The sequence below is a fragment of the Candoia aspera genome, chromosome 2 (genome assembly GCF_035149785.1).
Source record: "Candoia aspera isolate rCanAsp1 chromosome 2, rCanAsp1.hap2, whole genome shotgun sequence".
In the NCBI taxonomy this organism is placed as follows: Eukaryota; Metazoa; Chordata; class Lepidosauria; order Squamata; family Boidae; genus Candoia; species Candoia aspera.
This window is the reverse complement of record NC_086154.1, coordinates 188064857-188084569: the sequence shown is the minus strand read 5'-3', so window position 1 is coordinate 188084569 and position 19713 is coordinate 188064857. Positions and strand designations below refer to the sequence as shown.

General features: G+C 36.0%; 1 protein-coding gene across 1 annotated transcript in view; it reads right to left on the bottom strand.

Annotated features, from left to right (window-relative positions):
- TTC39B (tetratricopeptide repeat domain 39B) overlaps positions 1 to 19713 on the bottom strand; it is a 56962-nt gene that overhangs the window by 3897 nt on the left and 33352 nt on the right. Inside the window, exons 5-17 of the mRNA XM_063295058.1 lie at positions 17634 to 17701; positions 15532 to 15596; positions 12894 to 12999; positions 12319 to 12384; positions 10323 to 10431; positions 8654 to 8721; positions 8508 to 8567; positions 7672 to 7833; positions 6894 to 6985; positions 5152 to 5272; positions 4126 to 4237; positions 2861 to 2978; positions 1912 to 2028 (exon numbers count right to left, since the gene is read on the bottom strand). Of these exons, the coding sequence (XP_063151128.1) occupies positions 1912 to 2028; positions 2861 to 2978; positions 4126 to 4237; positions 5152 to 5272; positions 6894 to 6985; positions 7672 to 7833; positions 8508 to 8567; positions 8654 to 8721; positions 10323 to 10431; positions 12319 to 12384; positions 12894 to 12999; positions 15532 to 15596; positions 17634 to 17701 (1264 nt within the window). The remainder of the gene's footprint in view (positions 1 to 1911; positions 2029 to 2860; positions 2979 to 4125; positions 4238 to 5151; positions 5273 to 6893; positions 6986 to 7671; positions 7834 to 8507; positions 8568 to 8653; positions 8722 to 10322; positions 10432 to 12318; positions 12385 to 12893; positions 13000 to 15531; positions 15597 to 17633; positions 17702 to 19713) is intronic.

Below are 19713 nucleotides of genomic sequence, written 5' to 3'. Positions count from 1 at the left end.
AGTAATTAGAAGTGGTGTGCATGGAGTAAAGCTCCTTATTTTACCCACAAAACAACGGTTCTGTAAGTTAGGCCCTAAATGGCTGACCCTAAGAATCTCAGATTCTTCAACAAGTGTCTCTGTCATAAAAAGTACTCTGAATATGAAGTGGCTTGCAGGCCTTCACATTTCCAGCATCCTATTTCTAAAACACTTTCCTCAGGAGACAGGTTATATTAGTTCTAATGTCTTCTTGGCATCAAAGATTTTGTAAAAAGAGATTTCCCTGGCCCTTACTTTTATTAATTCAAATTATTCTATCATGTTTCACTTTGTCTTTAAATCGAGTCTGTGATTGTATGTATGCATAGTGGGTGACAAATATTTTGGTTTTATTTTTAACAGGCCTAACATCTTTTTTCCTGTAATGGTCTTGGAGAATATCCTTGAGAGACAGGAGGAGGAGTTGGAGGAGTCTAGGGAATGGTCAGATAAGAAGTAGCTTAACCTGCAGAAGCAATGGGAACATGGCAAATGTCTCAGAAGGGACCCTCTCTACTTTCTTGGACCGTAAAGGAGCGGGGGGGAGATGTACTTTCAGACTTGCAAGATTCTATTAGTATAATCCTACAAAAAAAGTAGTGTTAGTACTCATGGGAGGAGCTTCTTGTCTGGGCTACCTCAGAGCTGACACTTCCTGAGAACACAGGATAAATCCCAAAACAGATTGGACAGATCTTTGCTTTATGGATGGCTCAAATCATTTTAAGTTATCATTCTGAGAAATAAGTATGTGTGTGTCTTTTTTTAATTTGTTCTAATAACTGAGATTAATTCAGCGACATCTGCAGGCTCTTGCTGCTTAAGTCAGAATCACAAAAGCAATGTTGTGGCTAGCTTTGCCCCTTTTGGGCATCACACGATGTCATGACGCGTGGACACCACTGGGTGCACCAGTTTCGCACCTCACCAGGAACCACTCTTCTAATGTCTTCTCTACCTGTCAATTATGAGGCTTAAGAATGAGCAGATAATATCAATATATTATATTCATTTCTCTTTACTCCTTGGGATCCAATTTAAAAATAACGCAGGAATGGAGTGAAGGTAGTATTTATCTCAAATAAACAATTCTTAGCCACATTGGCAAACACTAAATTTTCCTTTTCAAGTAAACAAATGTAACTATTTACAGGTAGTCCTCAACTTATGATCACAACTGGGACTGGAATTTCCATCATAAGCTGTTGTAGTTGCAAGTCGAGTCACCAAGCGACTGGACCCGATTTTACGACTATTTTTACGGTGGTCATTAAGCCGGAAAATGGCAAAAAACATCATAAAATGCAATCACATGACCACAGGATGCTGCAACCGGTTGTAAATGTGAGCTGGTTGCCAAGTGCCCAAAATGCGATCATGTGACTGCGGGGGGAGTGCAACATTTTGTGACACCCGGAAATACTATACAGGCCGTAAAGCACCCATTCCAAGGCCATCATAACTTTGGACCATCATTAAACAAATGGTCATAAGTCGAGGACTATCTTTAAGCTGCTAGGGATGGGGAAGTTGTTGTTGCTTTTTTTTTTTTTGTCCCTCCTAGTCAGTCTTAACTCCTGGTGACTGCCTGAACAAGTCCAAGCTGTTTTCCTGGCAGCATTTTCAGAAATGGTTTGCCATTACCTTCTTTCCAGGGCTGAGAGAGAGTGTGACTGTCCTAAAGTCTCTGAGTTAGCTTTGTGCCTAAGGCGGGACTAAAACTCATGGTCTCCCAGTTCTAGCCTGATGCCTTTAATTACTACACCAAACTGGCTCTTAAGTTGCAGTAGCAGTATATACATATCTTAACTATATCAAATTATTAAGCATCCTGAAACCAATATATTTTATGTTTTCATTGATTACATTTGTTTAAAAATAATCACTTACTTTGCAGCTTCTATAAATCTTACAGCTTTTTCTCTTTCATCCTGTTGTTTATACAGAAGACCCAACTCATACATTGAATATGGAGCTAAATAGGTATCATACTTTAATTGCTTCTCACTAAAATGCAAATGGACATTATATCATTACTAAAGGCAACTAAAAAAATATGTTGAAACTTTTCTCTCTCTCTAAATATATCTATAAACATTTACCACTTGCAAAAGTTTCATGATCCATTTGGCGGGTAAAGCTTTATCTATCCAGGGAAAACTTTCAACTGCTCAGTTTGACAGGCATTTTGTCAGAAAAGAAAGCACTCTGCAAGTTTTTTATCTGGGAACTGCCCAGAGTCGCTGGGAGTTGCATGGTGTAAAAAAAAAATCAAATCAAATAAATAAATAAATAAATAAACTCACTCTAAGCAACCCATATGTATGCTATCCCATAAACCAAAGGTGAAAACTATTATCCAGGCAGGCTGTGACTGAGTGACCTGACCTGATGGAGATGGGATGATCTAACGGTCTTACTGCTAAAGTTTTTTTTCTTTCTGTGTCCCAAACCACGTTCAGCATCCTGTAGACACCAAGAAACTTTGCACCTAATGAAAACACCTGGATGCAGGCATGTCTGCCTTATGACTAAAAATATATAAAAGGCAGAAACATTAAGCAAGAAGAATTCCATATATGTGTCTGGACAGTCCCTGTCCCTTTTTTCCATTTTCCAACACAAGCATAGAAACCTGCAAAAATGTCATAGATCCCTTGGCTTTTCTTTCACTGATTCTATCAGCTAGGAAAAAAACTTAAATTTTTTTAAGTTTAAATATGTCTCTTAAATGCTACATTCTCATATAAAATCCAGTGACTCTAACTGAAGTATTCTAATGAAGTTTCCCTATGTTGCAGAATATAATTGTATCTTAAAATTCTGTTTTCATTTTTACCTTTGGATAATTTGGCTGAAACAGAGTTCTGCTTGTAAGAGTCTTCCTAAATGCTTCAAACACAATCCTTTCAGTAGTTGTAGCAAAGATACATCATCCATGTAATATTCATTGTGATCTTAAAATAAAACATAAGCAAGTTTCAAATTACAGCTATGAAGGTTGTGAATATCACCAACTGTCAAATACCGTAAGTTAACAATAGTTTTTTTCATATCTAATATTTTCAGGTCTATCTAATCGTTAGATAACTCTTAGCCACATGGGCACACACTAAAGCAACAAAATTAGTAAAAATCTTGTTTAGTAATATTCTGTCCCAGTATAAAGCAGAATACCTATAAAGTATATCTTTATACTAAAGAAATATCTGTTCCAGTATAAAGCTTATCTTCTACTATTCTACCCCCTTCCCTATCATTAATTCATATTCAATTATTGGTCAAAAATGACAAAACAATAGCTTCAGAAATAAATGCAGTATTAAATATGTGAGAAATCCTGAAAATAGGTATATTAACTGCTATGTTTAAGAGGATGCATTTAATATTTGAAACACCATTTAGCATTTATTTATATACAGTAGCCTTGAAATATGCAATAGTTTAGTTGATACAGGGTTTCCCTGAATAATATTTTTATTGCATTTGCTACTTGCAATAGAAGGTAAAGCAAAACAAAACATACCAACAGTTTTGGTTTTGAAAACCAAACACCTGTTGTGCTCAGAGGATCTTTATTATTATTTACAATAGTTCTCTAACCCTTAAAATTCACTGCATGTTCAGAATTTTAAAGTCCCCACCACCCAGTATCAAGCAACATCTATTGCCAGCAACAAAACCTTGCTTTTATTTCACGTTTACTGCAAGCCAAATTAAGATTTTATAATCTTTGAAGGATGAAAAACATTTAGTTAAGAAGAGGTTTTTTCCCTAGAATATGGAAAACTGAGCTTATTAATGTTTCCAAATAAAATTTCCTTTATATGTATAGCTAATCACCCTTGCTTAATGTTATCAAGCACAAGTAATGTGTAATGCAGGATTTATCAGTGTGAGTTCTGTGAATTAATCAGAACTGTGATTGCATGAAAAGAACAGGTTTCTATTTATTATGGCTCCCAATAAAATAAAATATAGGTTCATAGAATTCAGAAGCCTGAAAACCTGACTTTTCCTCATAGAACATTTAAATGCTCCAACTCAATTACAAACATTATTTTGTAACTTTTATCTTATAAAACAAAATAAAATAAAACTCACAAGTTTCATTTTTTAAAGCAGTTTCTTCTTTTTCAATAGTTACTAACAAATTCTCAGTGAAGTCAGTCCTCTTGCCAAGAATTGTAAAACCATTCCAGACATACATCATTTCCTGAGAAAAAGAAACCACTGAATGAAAAGTACTTATTTAGGACACTAAGCTATCCATTTACTTCTGAATAATGCTAGAAGTTATTTAGAGGTTATACAACATTTCTTTCAGTGTAAATTAACTGTAGAACTTTAAAATGTAAAAATGTATTCTTTGAATCTACCTAAAAAGCAATTACTAATATAAAGGAGACAGATACTAACACAATACACTTTATGAAAATTTGCAGATATGAGACTCTAAAAATAAATACTTGTTCAGTAAAAATGTCAGATTTTAAATTTTGCATTTTTGAACCTACTCCTGTTGGAAACTGGAATAAAATGTAAGCATATATACACTCACATAATCTATTTGCGGCATGAATCTATATTTATGAAACATTTAATGATACAGTATTTTATAAACATGATCACACTGATTATAATTGTGGCAGCCTGTAAGTTGTAGATGCGTCCTACAGCATTTATTGTATAACTTGGCTCATAAAGAAGACTGAAATTGGATAGATCTTTATCTGAGTATCTCCAAATTTTTATGGAATGATCTTGGGAGACATGTTACATTGTTAATTAGAATATATATTCTGCTTAATTTGCTAGTAATTTAATCCATGTTCAGCATCTAGCCTCAAGAGTTGGAAATATTCATAACTCATGTGGCAAGCATACAATACACTGGTATATACTGTAAGTTCCAGTAAGATGGCATATTTCTAAATTTACCTTAACATTATTTTGGAAATTTCAATAGATAGTTTTCTTCTGTGTTTTATCTCGCACGTAAACTAGGGCTTCCAGGACAAAGCCAAATGGGAATGTAATTTTCCTAGGTTATGTACAAGAATACATACACACAAACACATATTTACTCTGTCACTCAAAAGATGATTGAAGTAAGTCTGCTGTAAATACCAGAGCAGGCACTATTAGTTTCACAGGAGGGGAGCTGCCATAGCGTCGTGCTTTCCTCACAGCAAACTTTTCAGTTGGGATAGATTTTCCTGCAATTCTCTGCTTTAGGCCTTCAACTTGCCTATGAGAGGGAAAACAGGGTTTTCTTTAGCCATGGGATAAAATTTCACATTGTTGATTTTTAAGGTCTTTTGCCTAACCAATTCTACTTCAGCAGTTCCCAAACCTGAAACAAGTTCTACCTGTACAATAAAAACTAGGTGGGTATTTTAGTTATAATGTATAATGTGTATTACCTGCCATATATCTTTAGAAATAAAAACACAAAGATCAGAATCATAGAAAATTATAACAAATTAATATCACAAAAACAAAACCCAAGTACAACAACAATCAACACAAATAACATAGATCAAATGAAAGTCTGGATGAACTGATGAATCTTTCAGTGGTGCAGAAGGTTCTAAAGGATCAGTGCCAACCCTAGCCGAATAGAGTGGTAATTCCACAATCATGGTATCACCAGCTAGAAGGACCTCGCTGTAGAACACTTGGCTATATGTAAAGATACATAAAATGAGAATTAGTGCTAAACATTCCCAAGGTTCTTCATGTTGTTGGATTAAGGGATCATCCCAAAAACCTGCAAGAAAGCAATCAAAGAGACAAGAGACCAAGAACAAAAAAGAGTATCAGTAGAAAGGAAAAAGGACCAAAGAACTGAATCTAATCTGATGCTTAGATGAAGACTGTCCAGCAGTGAGTGCAAATCATACATGGAGATCCCAGTAATAAAACAGGTTTGTGAACAGCATTTAACTTATGCTTTCCAAGCATGCTTGAGAAAATGCTTCCACACTAGTAACTCTACAGATTTATTTGCAAAGTTGCAATGTAAAAAATGTAAAATCCTTTTTCAGGGTCTCTTTCCATATATTTGGAAAGTAAGCTGATACCAAAATTGTTATGAAAGCATACCAACTAATAAACCATATACAAGGAAAGAACAGAGGTCCCCAAGAGATATTTCATGCCTATTTATTTTCAGATTGGTAAATCCTACTGAATTATATGCAACTGTATCCACAGTACAATACACAGTACAAGTATCCAGTAAGGGCCAAACTATGGAATGTGATCAACTATATGACAAAAATGTCACGTAGGGAAGCCCAAGCATTTGGGTATGATAAAATTAATCTCCCAAATCTTAAAAGTTAAGTCAGGAACTGTCTAGCTAGCAGAACTGAGCCACAGGCCAGGAGCAAAAACATGGGATTCAGTAACTAGAGATGTGCAATGTGGGTTGCCAAAAAGTGTGTCCGTGCCAGATCAGAAGCAGGTTTCTTACTTTAGATGTGAATACTGTGAACTTCTGTCATATCCCTAGATAATTAAGGCAAACTACTGGTTGGAAGAGGAGTGGGGGCAAAAAAGTTTAACCAAGACAGTATAGTACAGACTTGTACCTAGCATTTATTTTAGATGTCCTCTCTTTAAAAAGGATCCTACTCTAGAGTATACATTCACGTGGCAGAAGCAACTCTGTAGCAAATCTCAGGGAAGGATTTTTTTTTTTCACAAACCATAAAGTTATGAATTAAGATAGTTCATCTTTTTCAGATGAATAGGTGTATGGCAATGATAGTAGGGGGAAAAAACCCACTGAAAACGAAAATTTCAAGATATATAGCTTAAAAGATTCAGCTTCAAATAAATTCCCCTCTTTTAAAAAATATTACCGAAACAAAGCTACAATGTCTTCTCCTGTTGTCTTCACATCAGCATCAGGAAGCATGCACAAAATGGCAGCTTTCTGGAACACATATATTGCCTAGGCAAAATAGAATAAAAATATTCAATCTATCTATCTAGTTTCTTACAACATGTCTGATGTATTACACAGTCTCTTCCTTGTAAACCCAGTGTGCTTACAGAGGTTATGATGATTTGGACAAATCACAAATTAAGCCAAGTTATTGTTCCATTAAAGTTACCATCAAAGTCTTGCCTTACACAAGGCACAGGTGTCCGTGGTAGGCAAAAAGGGAGACAACAGATGACACAGATTCATGACACTACTAGTGTCTCTAATTATCTACTTGTGCCAGATATCACGTACACAGTTGTGTCATTTGCATGATGACTTGAGTTACATGTTATCATTTTGATATAATTGTGACTTCTTACAAATGCCCATGCTTAAGCACCCTTTTTTACAGTCTGAATGCAGACAGGCAGCATAGGGAAAGCGAGAGGCCAACTTATTGAAAAAAGCATTAGTGTGGAATTTGTAACACAGTGGTCTAACAAAGCAGACTTACTCTCAATGATGGCTACCTTAATTTCCACTTTGCCAATTTCCCAGTTGCTAAAAATCAGTTACAATTAATTTAGTTTAAATCAATGCCAAGTTGAATGGCATTTGAGCATTTAACACAGGGAGGCTGTATTACTGGCATACTGCGCAAGCATGAAGTGTTCTCACCACTTCACAACAGTACTGTATTACCCATTTACCTTTGACCACCTGCTTTCTTTGCAAAGCAGGTCTGCATACCGATATGCTTGAAGCCAGTTCTGCTGGAAGCAGTAACACCACATCAGTTCCCAGTAGCAGAGGTGATGGATCTGTTTCCACTCTTGCTGAGCTGCAATGCAGTCCTGGAATGTTGCCTGAGCCTAGAATTTAAAGGGATAGAAATGTCAACCATATTCTGCTGGAAGAAAAGTTCTCATTCAAATTATGGCCTTTTATTTTTAGTTGATATAAAATGTAGACACAAAAAAACACTTTGTAGTTTATGATTTCAGAATATTCAAGCAAACAACTGTAATCTGGTGTTATGTGTGGATAGCTGCAATGAATATAGCCATCTGCTGATTAAACAACAGTCTGGGTAAAAGCTTTAAGATGGGCTTTACAAGAATGGTTTGATAGGTCAGATTTTACAACCAAGGAACTCACATATTTCTTACCTAGTTTAAACTTTTGTGTGGCGTTTGCCATCTCATGTGAAAAGCTGAAAACATGAGGACTTGCATCTTATGGAATTAAATATTATGGAATTAAATCTTAATAGGAATCTATTGATTCCTATAGAGTTAAAGCCCAGTAGAAGAATGCTATTCCCTAGCTTGGCAGAGTAACAGCTGTTTTTTTTGGCTCTTTCCACTCTCAAATGTTATTACCAAAATGGATCATTATGAGTATTTTATCAAATAGCAGTGCTTGAGTTTTCGTTTTCTCCTCCCATTTTTTTCTCTTCTTTGACTTTTTAAGCCTGTGAGCAGGGTCTTCTTACAATTAAAGCAGAATTTCAGCTTTTATTTCCAAAGGGGCAAGCGACTGTTACCTTTTCGAAGTTTCCTTTCAATATGTTGATTCTGGCATCGTAAAACAGAATCATGGCACCCTTGAGAAAAAGAATACAACTTTGTTAGTAAGGTAGAAACTGTTAGCTGTAGTAAAAAAATACTTAACAATGTGAAATAACAAAACCTTTGGGAACTTCTGAAGATAAGGCTGAAGGAGAGCCTCTGCTTCTACAAGGTTGGCTTCCCCTGTTCCTGTAGAGATATCAACATCCTCTCTCAGTAGTGGTAACTGTATGATAGACTGATTTGTACGAACTAATTAATGTACAGCATTGCTGGAAAAATTATCTTTGCTTATATTAGAAGAAAATCTATTTTAATGAAATTTAATAAAAGATGCCACAGTACAGTAAAAGATTACAGTACAGGAAGACATTAGCGTTGAACATAGCTAATGTTCAGGTAGAACACAGACGCTGAACACTGACATGAACAAGTAGAACACTGACAGATACTATACTGAAATCACACATTAGTTTTATTTTTTAAATCCAACCTCCACATTTAAGGCTTAAATATGCTTTATCTTTTTCCCTTGCTTTTTTAAAGAAATAATATATCAATTAAAAAAAAGTTAAAAAGAAAAATGAAACAGGAATAAAGCCAAAAGGGAAAAAAAATTGAAAATCTATAAGCACAGGTGTTATATTTCTATCCAGAATGGCATTTAGGTAGATGGATAATCAGTTAGAAAAAACATTGTTAATATAGTTAATAAATGAGCAGATTTGACTGAATCTAAGATAAATAAAAGTTGGGATGATAAGAATTACATGCCATAAAACGTTTCAAAGAGATCTGAGTTCAGATCTGTAATCATCTGCCCAGAGTATTTTTTTAAGATTTTCAAAAGAACCTGTTGTGTTTAATGTAAGAGTTTTTATATAAGATTGCTTTTAAATAAAGTAGATGTCTACCATTTTCCAAATGTTGTTAATGATCTTACCTGATGAGATCTAGATAGTTTATTAAGAAATGACTGAACTCCTTAATTTTAAGCTGGAGCTTGTGGCTATTCTTTTGCAAAATACATTCAGCAGTAATGGGGTTTTAATCCTTATTCAGATATCCAATTCTTTAAAAATCTCTATCTTCCCATTCTGTGTACTGATGGAACTGCTTTATCCTCAAAAAGTGCATGCTTATGGATTGGAAGAAGGAAGATCAGAAACGAAATACTGTTTCTAATTTTTCCAAACATCTGAAGCAAGTGTTAAATACGAATTAATTTGATATAGTAGATCTTCATTTCTTAATACTACTAACTGACAGGGAGTTAAGGGCTAATTTAATTTGCATTCTCTGAATGTTATCTGAATTCATAATATGAATGCTTTGAATTGAAAGGGATCAAAATGATTCAAATTGGCATGTCTAATTCCAATTCCCATCATGCTTTTGTTTATAAAAATCCTATATTTTAGTTATCAATAAATGAAAAGTTCTTTGCTTTATTATTCTTACTGTATTTCCCTGCAAAGGTCTGGTACAGACAGGCTTCTACCAAATGAAGTTAAAATAGCAAAAATCATACATGGGAGCATGCACTTCTTATCCTATGTAGAACATTTTTTCCCTTCCTTCTTCTATCAAAATTATAGTTAAGCAGGTCAGCAGCACCGTGACTAATGTTAACCAATCTGTGACCTTAAATTCACTCCATCCTGTAAATCTGGCCAGTATAATCAATAAAACAAGTAAACTATTCTGTGAAAGCATTATACTAGGAATTGTATTAGAAGGTATGATATTCCCAATTATTTTTCACCCAGGAATTCATTTTCAATTCTTACCAAGGATTAATGAAACAAAGGTGTGATATAGCAACAAGGTGAAAGTACACAGTATAGCCCGCAGACTAGCACCAGAAGCCCCTTCCCGTAACTGATGAAGACCAAGTTCCTGTCAACAACCACAAAATTGTACAATATAAGGCACAATAGTTGTCATTTTTATTAATACTAATAATTTCAAATTGTAGAAAAGAAAAAGATAAAAAAGAAAGTTGTATGAACACAGCATCAAGGCAGAATACCAACTGTGTCAGCATCATTTGTGAGTGAAGTGATGTACCTACTATGGATTATTCAAAGTACTGAATATTATTATTGGCTTTGGCATTAATTTCTATGTTAATGCACATATACTGATGATATGGCTCTTATTTCCTGCATCGAGATTGGCCTTAGAAGGTTACTGCCCAGACTAGACACTTACTGTAAAAGGGAAAAACTGAAGGTTAATTATAATAAAACAAAGGCAGTAGTTTTTGGCAAAAGTAATATTAAACACAGATGGACAAATAATGCCCAACAAATAGAGCAATGCCCTTCTTTTAAATACCTGGGCATCACCTTTCATAAGTCCCTTTTATGGAAACCACACTTATCTCCTGTCTTGGCAACAGCCCAGCATACAGTGGGTGCCATTCTGACATTTTTCTATTCTAAAGGAGGGCAATTGGTAGCCCCTGCACTTAAAATATTCCAAGGCAAGGTGATGGCCCAGATGCTGTATGGGGCTGAAATTTGAGGGTGGGATGAGAAGTAGTCCAAAACAACTTCATAAGAAAGATCTTGGGCCTTCCCCAAGGGATACCCACTGCCTATTTAAGAATGAAGGTAGGGCTATGTTCCATCACCATGAGAATACATCTTGCTTTGCTGGGGTACTATAAGAAACTAGAAAGCCTTCAAGAATCCCATCCTGCCAAACTCTGTTTTCTCCATTATACAGCTGGGAATCAATGGACTAAACTTTTGTCACCTATCCTACAAATGTATTCTCTACCACCTTTGGGAGAACTTAGATCTTGGAATAGAGAAAATATTAGAGATTGGCTCTTTGAAAGGGATGGCTAATAAAGATGCTGCTGTAGTACAATCACCCAAATTTTCATCTTAGTATCATCATTATAAAAAACATAGAAGCTTCTCCCAATACCTGGTTAACATAATCAGAGCTTTACTGAGAAGGGCTTTAACATCCCTTTGCCTGCAGGCTATGCCCTCTACATATCTCAAAGGGAGATTTTGTAAGATCCCTGTCAAGCAATCCCTCTGTCCTTGTGGGGTTGGTCAAGTGGAGGACATTATCCATTATATCCTCCACTGCCCACTTACAATGAGATCAGGGCCAAATTATTAATGGTAGGTGAACTCAAGGGCTCCAACCTTGAAAAATTGAACTATCTTCTTGCAGATGTGTTCCCAGCAGCCAGCAACCAAGTTGCTACTTTTGCTCTGCTGTCATTTAAACTTAGAAATACTTAAGTTCTTAGCTGTAGCTTTGGCTTTATTTTATTGTAACCCTTTTACATCTAATACTTCTTTTATTGCTTTATTTTATAATTTTGTTGTTATTTTATTGTATTTTATGGCATTCTATATGTTATGACTGGTGGTTACAACAATAAACTTATTTACTTACCTGAGAGGAGAGAGAGAGAGGAAATACATAAATTATTAATTAGAGAAAAGAGGGAAGATAAACAAAGAAAGCATTCAAAGGGCAAGTTCTGTTAATGTAAATAGTAGGTTACAGGAATTATTTTCCATTATTTTGTAAAGTTTGATTTATTAAAAGCCACATTAAGAAAGAAACTGAACATTTCTATAACTGAAGATTTAAAATGTTTTCTACATGCATACTGTTTTCCCTACAATCAAAAGCAAACAGTCAATGAGAGCTGAAGATGATCCAGACACATCAATTACTCATTCCTGTCCTGGCAATCAAAGCTTGTAAGCCATTTTAAGAATTTGTAACAGTAGAAACTAAATTTAATACCCTATTGCCTGAAAACCCTATAAATTCAAGAAGCCGGAGAATTCTTCCTGGTAAAAGGGACAGCATCTGCAAAAAAGGAAGAACAAAGATTTCATGTTTTTAAAGCAGCATGCAAAACAAAAATAAAAGTGAACAGACTACATCTTTAAAAATCCTTTAAAAATTTTTCAGCCAACCTTCAGATAACATTAGCAAAGTCCAGATGAATTGATACTATGTTTTTTTTTTCTTTCAGATGTATTCCTTTTTATAATTACATGTGGTGAATTGTATGATTTAATGGTTTTATATTGTGATTTTTGTTTAAACCTTGTTTTCTGCCCAGAGTCACTATGGTGAGAAGAACAGCCATATAAATCTAAATAAATTAAAACAAAAATCCAACAACTTAGGGAATTCTGTATGCAAGTAAAACAATAAAACAACCAATTGTAGGAAGTATGTGTACAGATATTTTTAAATTTTTATAGTGTGTAATGAAAACACAATGTTTTGAAAGATGCAATATTATGTACCTTTTTTTAAATAGTTCACACATCAAAAATTAGATTACACATTGGAAGGAATGCTCATACCATATTGAAAGCTCCTATTCCTAGTTGTACGCCCCCTTCAAACTGGTGGAATATTTCATTCTTGGATTTGCTGCCTTGGGTCATCTGCAGAACTTGAAGGCATTCTCTTTTGATTAAAAAGCAAATCATGCTAGATTAGATTACAGCAATGATAATATGAATTGCTATTATTTGGGAGATTTAGCTTACCATGCTAAATTTAGAGTCCCTCTTCTTGGGGGAGATGGGCGGTGGTAAAAATTTGAAAAATAAATAAGTAAATAAAATGTAGTATGTTTGCTCAGTTGTCCTGGCTAAATTATATAGCACAAGGATTAATTTTAGTGTTTTACAGAGCAGATACTTATTCACATCGATTCAAGCAATTTCCATTATTTTCTATTCTAGAATTCTCTAATCTATGATTTCAGAGCAACTTGGCCAATGACAGCCAGTGTTTGCCTAGCTATACTGTAATATCAGTGCTGGTAAGCAATTGTCTTTGTAAAATGTAAACTCATTTATTTATTATTTAAAACTTGCTATTTTAAATAGACAGGGACTTTTTCTAAAAAGAAAGGAAGCCCTTTAAAATGATTTGATTTTTCTAGGGATAAACCAAAAAAGAACAATCTGTTTTTCATGTAGTTACTTGGTAATTATGAAAAGAAAGACAAATTTTCTTCCCAAATAACGACCTGAAAGGGAGGGTGGCATCATCTTACATTCCCTGATATTACAAAGTGGCAGAAGGTGAAAAACTGGTATAAAAGTGATAGGCAAGAACAGAACCTGCTGCTGGGTTGGGGTGGGGTGGGGGTGGAGCTAGACAGGTCCTCCCTTGTGTAAAGAGGACATAGCAAGCTGACTGAACAGAACTAGAAGTAAACTCACCCAAAAGTAAGACCCACTGAACTAAGAAAGTAAGACTCCACAGATTCCTTTCTGGTTTTACTGCATCACAAAAACTTCCATAGACTTACAGGTAGTCCTCGCTTAACAACAGTAACTGGGACCAGAATTTCCATCACTAAGTGATGTGGTCATAAAGCATGACATCACGTGACCACATTGCTTAGTGACAGTGATCCCAGCAGTCCCTGTTGCTGTTGTTAAGCGAGGATCACAGGTTGTTAAGCAAGGACCTCCCTGCAACTTCCTGCCGGCTTCTAACAAGCAAAGTCAGTGGGAAAGCTGGAAGGAAGCTGCAAGTAGCAGGCACCTTGCAAGCAGGCCAGAGGGCAGGTAAGTGGCTGCTGCTGTGGGGCGGGGAGGGTGGATGGGTGACCAGCAAGGTGCTGCTGAGTGTCAGGAAGGGGAGACTTACCAGAGCAACTTGCGACCTTCCCTGCCAGCTTCCTCATTGACTTTTCTTGTGGAAAACTGGCAGGGAAGGTCGCAAATGGTGATCACATGACCACAGGACACTGCAACCATTGTGAGAACTGGTTGCCAGGCGCCCAGATTGTGATCACGTGACCAGAGGGCTGCTGGGACGGCCAGAACTTTGAGGACTGGTCGTAAGTACCACTTGCTCAGTGCCATTCTAACTTCAAACGGTTGCTTAACGAGGGGTCATTAACAGAGGACTACCTGTATTTCTTACTAAAAACAGAAGGGAAAAAAAACATGTCTGCATGTGTGCCTCTGCACTCTAAAGCACCCTTTTGCCTTTAAATTCAAAATGCTATACAGCCCAAATGCTTACTTAGTATCTTTATACATTTACAAATCTGGAAAAGGAGGGACAAGGGGGGAAGGAAGGTGGGGAGACTGTTACTAGCTCTCAGAAGTGGTATTTTGTTTTTTTAACTACAAACATCTTTTCTATATAATTCCTCAAAACCTAATTTAAAATCATAATCCAGTTTTTTTTAACCCCAAGAAATATATATATGAATACTGACACAGGACTATAATCCTGTCAGACAATCCCTAGATCATTAAAATGAGTTGATACAATGAGAAATGTTATTTCTTTACAGCCAGCAGCTCATAATTTCTTACACTGCTTTGCAGATTCATTCATGTCCACACCATGCATGAATAATTTCCCCCATGCCTACCCCAAAATGCTACTTCTTACGTAGAAGACACACCATTTTGTGTCCTCTGTAATAACTTTTGTATCTTGAATGGCAGAATCACACAATTGGAAGTAACCCCAGATATCTTGTTGCCCTGCTTAGGACATGAGGCAGCCGTAACCATGTGCTTATCTAGTTGTAAGGATACCACTGAGCCAAGCTTAATTCCTGGTGTATGCATCCCTACAGTTTTCCTCATGGTGTTATGGAAATGGTTTGCCAATGCATATCTACTCAGAAGTAATTACCACTGGTATCAGATCAATATAAAACAATCCAAACATATACAGATTTCTCACTGTTACTTATGCTTTTGTTCTGTTATCTTTGTATATTCATATTCATATTCTATTCTTGTCTTTATTCTTCCATATGGCATGATTTTTAAAAGGGAGGGGAGTGAAAAAGGGCAGGACTGAAATATCACAGCCAAAATGATAGAAAAAATGTTTTTTTTTAAAAAATCCAGGAAATGTTTTTTTCCCCACTACTTTAAGCTATGATGAGGAATTAACTTACTGAAACATAAAACGCAAAATACACAACTGAAGTGAAATATTATAGGAGCGTACTTATATATTTGATAACTTGTCCTGATTTTAAGGCCACCTTTGATGAAATTGATCATATTTTCATCCTGGAAGAAAAAAACACCTTAAATTAAATACTGAATAAAACAGTACAATTGTGTACATTATACCCATTTATGGATTTTTAAAATGAGTAAATGTGTATGCAAAATGTATACTTTGGGAATAGCTTTAAAAATTAAATGTTCATACACAGACACACACAAATGAGAAATCTATTCCTAGTCAAGGGACAACTCCATTAAATAAATCATTGAGAGGCAAAACATTATAGAACAAGTTGAAATTACATATAACAACACTAGATGGTGCTAAAAGGGAATGGTAATAATAACAACAAGAACAACAAGAACTGTATTAGTTACAGTAATAACATAATAAATAACAAAGCTTGGCATTTCCAGAATTTTGTTATTACAAAACTGAATTCTTCAGCAGTTTGTATTTGTCATCCTTACTCAAAAGCTATACTTTCTGTATGATTCCAGTTTTAGTATCTGAATGGTGACTATACAATGCAACACAATTCATAAGTAGCAATAACTATTTAATATTTTATATCAATTATGCTCATATTGCAATATAAGAACTACATCACAGTTTCAATGAAGTACAATCCTACTTATTTTTAATAGCCTGTGCTACTGATTTTTAAAGATATCCTTAAATAAGTATGTGTTAAAGAGGAAGATTTAATGGAAAAGGTTCTGACTCTGGACACATACTGCAATGCTGTCGGTTTAAGGACTGTACAACAGCTACAGTTGAATATAATCACAGACATTTATTTTTTACTGAGTTCATTGGCAATTTATAAGGATGTTCCTGTATATATATTTACTGAAGATTAAGAGAGAGAGATTAATTGTAGAAATTCTGGCTCCCACTCCTATCAAATCAATATTATTTTAGTTACTACCAAGTTGCCAGATTCAGCAAGTCCCAAGCAGCCTACATAGCAAGATGGGTTATTTCAGTACATAAAAGGCAAGAGAAGATCTTGTCCTAGACTTTATTGCATGATTGTATTGTCAGTTTTTCATTCCTTATTGCAATTCCTTATCAGAGCCATAACTAATCTGATAAAGAGAGCCCTCATGGAAGCTGATCTTTGGAACCTAAGGAGTAAATCCCACTATCAAGCTTCTATATAATTGTGTATGTAGGAAAGCAAAGTTCCCCAGCAAGGAAAGAATAATATTAATCAACTGTACAAATAGGAATTATATTCAAAATCATGATGACTCTTCCCTCTGAGTCACAATTGTGGAGTTGGTTACCAGCACTCCAATCCCCAACACCTTTTCCTAAAGTCACATACAAGAAGATGTGGATGAATATGGCAGCTAAGCCAGATTTGGCCAGAACAATTTTACTGAAGTTTAGAAACCATGATTATGGGGTGGGTAAAAGCCTTTTATAAAAAAAAAACATTATAGGAAACAGAACGGCAAGAGTCATTACTGTTATCTATAATGTAGCAGTATGTTTACTTTGCGCAGGAGAAAGGTAAGCAGCTTGGCTCCAGAACAAGAACTAACAAGGGAGAAATTGATGATAAAGTTTGTCTGTGAAGTATTTTAAGTGTATACAAGAACAGAATATCTGAAAAAGAACACAATGACATCTAATGCTCTAGAAACTGGCAAGAGAATACCGCATAAGCAGAGGGGTGATCTGCAGGTAAGATATTTTGGGAGAAATATTTTGACCATTATGCACACAGTACCTATTGCTTCCAAATTTCTGTAATATCTAATAGCAGGACCTCATGGACAAGAAAAGATGTGCATGCTGAAGATAATTTGCCAGATGACTTCACTGACATCCATGAGTCCTACTTTACAAAATACCCAGATCTAAAAAGTAGATGGGCAAACTGCTTCCACTACTGAAATTCTAATCTTTATGTCTTAATATGAATAAATCCATACATGCATGTCTTGCCTCAGAAAGGCAGTAATCAGATGCCAAAGAAAAACTTTGGTTTTCAGAAAACACTGAATATGCTATATTTTTAGAGTCCTATATTCCAACAGATTGGCAATATATACACAAACTATATTACCTGTACATTATATTACCTGTACAAATGTCAAGGCAGCTTTCTGCAGTAAACATTCAGCATAACAGAGTTCTGCATGCATTTCCTCTGTTAAAAAAGAAATATATATATATATATCTTAGTACCCAGAATTTTTATTAAAGCAAGAAATGCTAAAAACCAAGAAACATTCCACACAAAATTTGCAGTATTCTTACATGTAGTTTCTTAAACTATTATTTCTCTTATTTTAACCTTTAATTTCGTATTATTTTTCTTACCAGTTATCATTTTCCCTATTATTTAACAAAACACTGAGTATACGTGTCTCTTTACTGGTTTTTGCAGACTGCTTTGGTTTATGTGATGCTATTTTATTGTTTTTTTAATATACATTACTTTTAATCAAACCCTTTTAGATTATCTGGTAGCCAGAAGAATTAAGTATTATTTTAAGTATGTTACATAAATAAAAATAATACTGAGAAAAGTTGAAAATAATTCATAAACTAGGCCAACACTTGTATAGAGGTCAAAGGAATAATGGCTTGTCAAATCACCTTGGAAATTTCTACCTGAAATCTAAACCAGGCACATGGAAAGATTTGTAGGTTGGGCTGGTGGTAAGATGTTTCTTTTGTTTTTAAAGCATCACAGAATGAAACTACCAGTATTTACTTGGAGAACTAACACTGAGCCTGCAGAAATAATGGTATCATTTTAACTCTTTTGGCAGTTCTTAAAGTTCCTAAAACACAAAGAAGAAATTACATCAAGGGTATGTACTGTATTTGGTTATAAAGAACTAAATATATGCCACCCATTACAATTACTCAGGGAAGTGTAATGATTGCCTACTCTAATAGACTCAGACTCACAAGCAGGAACTTAATGATATCTGATTTATTAAAGAATAGTAAGCTGAGAATGAGCAAAAGCGCGCCAAATACAAACTAAAAACCCTCGCCTCAAACGTAATCCCTCCCCTCGCCCTGCTGTTGCAAACTCCCCCCCCCCAGGTGCTGGTAACCGTTTCTGCTGATGTCCTGGGGAAGGAACCTTGAACACACGAGATAACCCAAACACATTCCAATCCAGCTACTAACATATAACAATCCCACGAGACAGAATCCTCCCAGACGAAACACGCATCAGCCAAATGACATGCGAAACGTTACGATGTACCGGCAACATTGGAACAGTGAACATGACATACCGCCCCCCCAAAAACATCAAGGAGCAGGTTTTAGAGGATGAAAGCGGCGAACCAAAAGAGGAGATTGTACATCACGGGCAGACACCCATTCAGGGTAGGGAAAGTGCTTCCAGCGAATAAGGTACTGTAGAGTGCCACGCAGTCGGCGAGAATCAAAGACCTCCTTCACCTCAAAATGTTGTTGTCCGTCAATAATGATCGGAGCAGGAGGTGGGGGTTGTGGATGCCAGTGATCTGAGTGTTTGACAGGCTTGAGTAAGCTGCAATGAAAAACAGGATGTAAACGTTTCAGATTGTGTGGCAAATCCAGTCGAAACGTGACAGGGTTAACAACTCCCACAATGGGAAAAGGTCCAACAAACTTAGGAGCCAACTTTTTCGAGGGCTGAGGGGACTTAATGAACTTAGTGGAAAGGTAGACCTTATCACCAACTTTAAAAGCAGGCTGAAGGGCTCGTCGCTTATCGGTGTGCAGTTTATAGGCAGATTGGGCATCAGCCAATGCCTGTTGAATCACTGGCCACGAATCAGCCAGTTGAGCAGCCCAATCAGAAGCGGAGCAGGGCTGTGTGGAGGGTTGAGGCAACTCAGGAATGGGAACAAAGTCCCGGCCAAACACAGTATGGAAAGGGGTGTGCCCCGTACTCTGATGGACGGCGTTGTTATAAGCCACCTCAGCAAAAGGTAGGTCAACCCAATTGTCCTGCTGATAGTTGACAAATGCGCGCAAAAATTGCTCCAGGGTCGAATTAAGAGCCTCCGTAGATCCATCAGTCTCCAGATGCGACACAGTGGACAACGCCTGCTTGGTACCCACCAGCTTTAAAAATGCCCTCCAAAATTGGGAAGTGAACTGTGTCCCGCGGTCCGTGATCAAGCGGGAGGGGCTCCCGTGAATCCGGTA